Raw genomic sequence first — 7461 nt, 5'->3', positions numbered from 1 at the left:
GCAGCTGTTGTTTGCTGGCTTATTGACGCGTCGCCACTTTCAAACACGGGTCACATTCACACATTCGGCTTCGAAAACAGAAACGATCGTTTAGCGAGAGGACAAATTATGCAAATGAAAATGCATTTGAGTACATGTAAGCGGCATTTCCCGATAACACACCACTGATAAAGAAGTGGCTGCGGCGACGGCTGTCAATTAAGCAGGAGAAGCAGAAAGCTTCGTTACTTAGTGCTCAGCTGAAGTGAGGAAACATACAGATTGCCAATTTGTTCAGGATTTCTGAAATGCGCAAACACTCGCGTCTATTTTCAGCACCTCTCGCCGCGCGCAGAAATAATGAGGAAGACATCATCTTTTAAAAATACATACATTTGAAAGTTTATTCAGAAGTCATGTCAGTAGTGAATTGGGAACAGTCATTATTACTGAAATCCAAGGTTACAGCAATCAAGGACAAGATCTGAACAATGATAACGTGGTAGGAGTTAGTTGTATGTGCACTCCAAAATTTTACCAATAAAATCCATCTTTTTTTTTCCACATACCAACTTTGTAAAGCCCCTGTCAATTCAAAACCTACAAGCCCTTTTTTGTTCATATAAATGCCACTTAATCTAATGACACGTTAATACAAAAAATCATAATCAAGTCACATACAAAAAACCTGAAATAAAATAGTCCTATATACAAACCTCTGTACACAGTGGGAATATGAGTAAAGAGGGAAATAATGCTTTAATGAGCCATTTGCTCTCATATATTTGAGAGTGGGTCAGTACTGGAAAGCCGTTGGTCCAAGCTCGTCTGTCTCAGCACAATGTCACAATAAAATTTCGATGCGGCATTGTGTCGGTCCTAGACAGCATCTGCAAATTCAGTGAATGCTTCTGTGCAACATGCTCCCAGCTGCAGACTGCATCATCGTCAAACAGCAGGCAAAAAAAACATAACATAAAAAAAGAAAGGAAAAGAAAAGATGGTACGAGGGGGCGGGCTGCGGTGAGGTATTCATCTTGTCAAGCTGGGACAGGGAAGCGAGGAATGTGTGGGTAAAAACAACCACTTTTCTGGGGTTACTGTTGATGTTGTTTTTGTTGCGTTGTCAGTGTGTTGTTTGGTCCTACTGTCAAGTTTCTTTGTTTACTGCACAATTCCTGAATCGATGGAGGCCTGTTTCCTGGTGGTCTTGGGAGGAGGTGGAGGAGGAGTCTTGCTCGGAAGAGGTGGCGGAAATTGCTGCGAACAGACAAAACGGGAACGTGAAACCTCGTTTTTGCAAAATAGTTTTGGATTTAAAGCGCAAGATTAGCATGTTCTATTGCTCCCATATTATTTTTTCTTTTACAAGAGGTTAATACTTGGATCATCTTAAATAATTTATTAAACACAAGGCTTTGATTTATTAAAACAGGTCATACCTTATCTTACAGCCTGCATGGCTCTACAAATGACGAAAGTAGTAAGATAGAGTTTACAGAGCAAAGATTTCTCACCTTCTTTTACAACACACATTATTTCACCAACTCAATCCTCCACCCTGATTGCATCAAGCGATAAAACTACTATATAATGATAACCAACGATAACAGTTAAGCACACAATTATTCAGACCCCACTCCTGTTTGTATGCTTTGTGAAGGAAACTGAAACTTGTTTTCCTGCCAAAGGGCTCACCACATTTCACTGTGTCCCTGTGTGCAAGTCTTTTTTTTTTTTTTTTATCAGAGCACAAACTGCATAACTACAAAGTTTCTCCCTTTTCCAACTGCTGCTTTGTAAATGGCCAAATGTACCTTGAGGTTTATAGGCTTCAGCATTGGATTAGTAGCCTCTGAGGCTAGCATTATATCAAGACTTTGCTGAAGTTTAGACCCTGAAATCTGTATTCAATAGTCGAATAGACGAATTCTTCAAGATGGAGGTGATTCTTGGATAAATGCAACATCTTAGCACAATTTTCTGGACCAGGGTTGGGGACACATTGCTTCCAACCTTGTTGAACAATTTCAATGTTCTTAACAGATGGGTGTCCTTATGATCTTGGAATTGCCAAGTCTTATGTTGCTTTTACAGTCCCACTGACCATTTGAGAAAACTGTCATCAGGCAGTAGATATTTTCAGTTACAGCTAAAATATCCAGGAAAAAAACATTACTTTCTTAAAAATGCCGTGACATTTTTAAAATTGTTAATACTTAGAATTTTTGTATTATTAATTAATTTGAAAAACTGTTGAACAATTTGACAGAAAAATTGGATAACATTTTAAAACAAAAAGAATTAAACGGGGAGGTGGTACGAATAAAGATTAGTGGCTAGAGATCTTCTGGTGTGTTGAGATAAGTGAAAGGTGATTTCAAGTCTTATTTAATCCAGATGGAAAATGTCTCAGCTGTTTAAGCCTGTCTCTCCACCTGAATTCTCCTCCTCAAACACCTGAGTTCCCAGCAGAGAGTACAGACAAGGAGTAATGCAAGTCAGTGACCTCACCTCTGCCTCCATCAAAACTGTAAATGAAGAATGGCTGTCACTCAGTCTCAGGACATCTGCGCTCACTACATTACTGTCAGCTTGCTGCCACACGGTGTGCATGTGGCTCTGTTTTACTACCTGTCTGTGGGCCGTGACAGTGGATAAATAAGATTAGTTAACAGAGTGGTGAAGCTGGCTAGAGTAGAAGTCGCCGAGCGTGGAGAGATGAGCCGCTGATTAATAACACGAGGGCTTCTGATGGATGTGAGAGGTAAAGTAATCATCCAATCAATCACGTCTGAGCACCAGGGGCAATGAGTATAAATAACACTGGGTGGACAGGTGGGTGTGGGCTCTTGCTGCTAACTGACTGATGCCTACACTTTTCTGTGACACACATTCTAAAAAATGACGGACAAATCCACAACGAGCCCAAATGTAAACAAAAAACACACATGCACGAACTCGCACACGTCAGCACAGGAAGTACACGAGCAGGGGATAGTGGAGGAGGCTGACCCAAATGTCAAGTGCGTGTAGCGGTCGCTTGTTTCATTACAAGTGCCATGCATCATTAAGAAGCTGCTCTCAGCTCTAATTAAAACACCTACTCTTTGATGTGGAGGGGGTGGTGGAGGTGTCGAGGGACTCGTCAAGTCTTGATTATCTAGCAGGTTGCCGTAATCAGCTGTGTTGCTTTTCAAAGGCAGCGGAGGAGGGGTTTCACCTTTGTCAGAGCAACCCATCCCGTTCAGCTCCAGACCTGTGCAAGAGGGCACTCATCAGCTCACATTCGTCATTGAACTACATTAGAATATCTTACACAGCAGGGCTGGTACCCAGAAGAGTTCAAAAAGGGTCCATTTCTGAGAAATTTATGTTGATTGAGACTAATTAATTTTTTTTTTCAAAGAAACTAGAAGAAAGGGGACTTAAATTTCGGAGACAGTCATTACTTCGCACATTTGAGGGGAATTTACAGTACAGAACAGTATACCTCTACTGAATAATGGATTTTCTGGCTCTGCAGTAGGTATGGAGTCCTATGAAACATCTATCTATCCATATATATATATATATATATATATATATATATATATATAGATATATATATATATATATATATATATATATAGATATATATCTATATATAGATATAGATATATCTATATATAGATATAGATATATCTATATATAGATATATAAAGACAAGCGTCTGTCATCAAGATAAAGACAAGTGTCAGCCTTAGATTTGCTGTATGGACAGAAAATGCTAATGGTAATGTTACCGTGAAACTACTTGGTGTGCGAATATACACACAGAAACCCCTAAAATACTGCAGTTACAACGTGTCACGGTAAAAAAACAGAAACAAAAATAATGCTGAATGGCAGCAAAGTACGACGTCTTACTGGAAACGGCATGCAGGTTGTAGGAAACTTTGCTCCTTGGTGTAATGGGTGGGGGGCACTGTGAGGAGGAGCTGGAGGAAGAAGTAGGGGGTCCAGGTGACACAGAAAGACGGCGGTCTCCAACAATTTGATTAAGGACTTGGCTTCTTGGTCTCTGGGGCCGCAGAGGGCTTATCTGTGTGATCAGACATAAAGAAAACAAGATATCAGTGTGATATTACAGCGGGCTCAAAGTAAACAACGAAAGTTACAGAAGTCAATAAAATAGAACTGAGAATAAAATTTACTGACAAGAGACTTTTGATTAAATATCATAGGGAGCCAATAAAAGATCCCTTAAAGGGGAACATTTTATTTTCACATGTGTGTATATACAGCCATATTGAACGGGCTATTTGTGAAGGAAAGCAAAAACCATTCAGATAAATGTTCTTGTTGGACTGCAGGAACTTATTTGTGGCTACAAATAATTGTTTGCATGCAAGACTGTGTTTTCTCCACTTTGGTATAGCAGGAATTTGAATATGAAAAGCTGTATCCTGAGGGCTATTCCACTCTGTAGTCGACATTAACAAACAACTTTGTAATTGGCCAACTGAAACAGTCAGCCACAAGGGAGACACTAAAAGTAACACACTTTATTCAGGGATTTAATTTTCTCTTGAATGCTGAAGATGAAATTCACATTGTGGGTGAAAAAAGCAATTTCTTGATTCCAGATTATACTTTCACACCGAGCTACTACATCCTAGTATGTGGTAATCACCGGAGACCAATAGGTTCTCTACCCTTGACCCCGGGGGCATGACGCTCGCATCATGAGCCAGACGGCTCCACTGTTGCCAGGGGCTTCTTTTGGATTCCATTCCTGCCCTTATCTTACTGCCGTTAGCCAGGGAGCATTCCCACTGGGCAATGAGAACACAGTGATACCACTCGGCTGTAATGGACACAGCGGTGGTGAAGAGGGACATGAACACAACAGAGAAAGAGAGAGGAGAGGGGGAGAGATGAAGATATGAAGAGTAAAAAGAGAACTGAGGGAACAGTTGAGAAGCAGAATTGTGAGCTACATCATGGAGAGAGGAAAAGGCAAGAAAATAAAGACCAAGTCAAAGATCTGAAGAGAACAAAACATAACTGAAATACTCTTGTTTGTAGCTTCTCTTACTCTACATGAGAGGGAAGACAAAAAAAAAAAAAAAACACCTTCACAGTAACACCAAAAGACACAGCAGGGATATTTCTCTATTCTATGGCCCACTGATGTTTGCCGTGCGACATATATTGCACAATGTTTTATGTGCAAGTGGAAAAAGACGGGTTATGATTGCATTAGGTGATCACATGTTTACTTGCCAAACTTTTCTGGATTTTTTTGCCTTTAATACTTTTCTCTTAGAAGGTTTAAAAGAGTATAAGGAAGGTTGGTAAAAACAAACGAAAATAATTTGAAACCACAGTTTTCACCTTGCAGTTGCACGTCTCCTCCAATCGGTGAAATTGCACTTACATGCCTGTTTTCCCGTGTGAACTTTGGGGGAAACAAGTTGGGATGTTTTCTACAACTGTCTGTTTTCACCCAGCAGGAAGCAGTCCACAGTGATCACACCACTTGAAATACTCTGCGGTCTAGGCAAGCGAGGTGCCTGGAGAGTATCCACAGCTCGCATCACATCCATTTTCTATTGGTGATTGCACTGGGCTGTTAGCTACCTTTTTTAGCACACTGGTGCAAAAACATCATTTGGTCTTCCTACTTGTGAGCTAGCAGGTTAAAGACGGTCGTCGTTTTAGAAATCTGTTCTCACCCGGATCTATGTCAGGTGACAGCTAGAAAAGAGACACTTTCTATTTGGGCGCCTAAAATTAGTGTCACCAAATGAGTATCTGATCAAATTATAAATACAGTTAGAATTTCTCCTTCTGTTCCTGATTTATGAAGTAGCTGAATAACAACAAGAAAAGTGTTTTGGGAGCACATTATGATGTCGCAGTGAAGTTGACCCTCGGCCTTTTGGATATTCAAACTTCATCACTTCCCATTTCATTCTATTTGACATTTATGTCTTATTGGGTCATAATTAGCATATAAATTCTTAATTTATCATGCCTTGTGTGGTCACAGTAACCTCTGACCTCAAACTCCAATCTATCCCAGAGTCCAAATGTTTGACACAAGCCAGCAGAGTTACGAGAATGACCGACCCAAACAGAAGACGTAAAAACGTACCGTCTCTGACAGTATGACAGCTTCAGCTGGCTGCAGAGAGATGTCCGCTGTTTTCATCTCTTTGTCAAAGACCTCCTGGTGCTTACTGTTCCTCTTCTCCTTCTTCTTCTCTTTGCGGTCCTTCTCGGGTTCATCACGGTCTAGTTTGTCCTGAGACTTGGTGTGCAGCTTCTTTGGTAGAAGAGGCTCCAGCGCAAAACTGAATAATAATAATAATAATAATAATAAAAACAATACATCAACTCAAACAAAATGTGTTAATTTGTATATCCCGACTCATGCCAGAGAACATGTGGGAATATTCCTTTATCAATAGTAATCAGTTTCAAAGATCTACACAAATCTGCTGCATGCATGTGTTTTATGTACATTCTGATTAAATAACAAACAGAGCTAATAGCGCAAAGAATACTTCAGTCACAATTTCAATGTGAAGTTGTTAAAGTTTCAACCTGCATGTGAACTGGAAGAAAGAAAGCAGATGCATTTTTCAAGCACTTTCTCTGAAATTCTCTTAGATAAGAAATCAAAGTGGCACCTCTGTGTATAAATGACACGATTTTTCTCCCCCCCAAAAAAACAACATTGATTCCTGCAAGAACAAAAAAACAGAACGAATGCTAGAGATGACATAATTTATGCCCCAAAGAATAGTGAAGCATGGTGTTACCCATCTGAGCCGGGCCTGGAGGGTGAGTTGTCAGAGGAGATGGAGGTGACTGAAGCTACTGACAGTGGCCTTTGGGAGGAGGGCATGGTGAAGGACCTCACCATGGAGGGAGGACGAGGTCCCCGCCGTTCATCTGCTGGAGGCTGGCAGCAGAGAAGAAAACAAACAAACAAATAAAAAACAGAAAATTATTTAGTTTAAATGTTACTGATTGCTTTGTAGTTACTTAGAAAGTGCTCGGTGAATAAGGTAGCAGTGGGTGACAAATTACAGGAAATCCCAGATTAAAAGAGTAGAGAAAGAACAAATATATGGCATGGTACAGAGGAGCAATTACCATGAAATCATCCTCTGTGGTATATATAAAAATCCTGCATGGGGGCTCCTGAATCACATTTTTTTCCATCAAAACTACAAGTGGAAATGATCTAAGTGAGCAGGAGAAGGCCTACACTAGACCCACTTCTCCCATTAGATGGAAGGGTCACTGCAAATCAATACTAAGCAAGAAAATGACAGGAATCTTCTTCATAGTCACTAGATTGCAACCTAAATGAACACCTAGGGAGAGATTTTGGACTTTGATGTCAGGTGGTGCTCATCATAACATCAAATGAGGGGGAAAATGGCTTCCATCACTGCAGCAAAGAATTGTGAAATCAACGCCCGA

At 40.3% G+C, this 7461-nt stretch overlaps 1 protein-coding gene across 2 annotated transcripts in view; it reads right to left on the bottom strand.

Annotated features, from left to right (window-relative positions):
• Positions 1-356: 356 nt before the first annotated feature.
• dock1 (dedicator of cytokinesis 1) overlaps positions 357-7461 on the bottom strand; it is a 206297-nt gene continuing 199192 nt past the window's right edge. For both annotated transcript variants that reach the window (XM_080873751.1, XM_080873752.1), the window contains exons 48-52: positions 6792-6934; positions 6122-6320; positions 3889-4063; positions 3087-3238; positions 357-1239 (exon numbers count right to left, since the gene is read on the bottom strand). In XM_080873751.1, the coding sequence (XP_080729877.1) occupies positions 1144-1239; positions 3087-3238; positions 3889-4063; positions 6122-6320; positions 6792-6934 (765 nt within the window). In that variant the 3' untranslated portion in view covers positions 357-1143. The remainder of the gene's footprint in view (positions 1240-3086; positions 3239-3888; positions 4064-6121; positions 6321-6791; positions 6935-7461) is intronic.

The sequence above is a fragment of the Rhamphochromis sp. 'chilingali' genome (assembly GCF_963969265.1).
Source record: "Rhamphochromis sp. 'chilingali' genome assembly, chromosome: 22".
Lineage (NCBI taxonomy): Eukaryota > Metazoa > Chordata > Actinopteri > Cichliformes > Cichlidae > Rhamphochromis > Rhamphochromis sp. 'chilingali'.
Note: the sequence above shows the minus strand (reverse complement) of the source record. Positions and strands in the feature narration are given on the sequence as shown.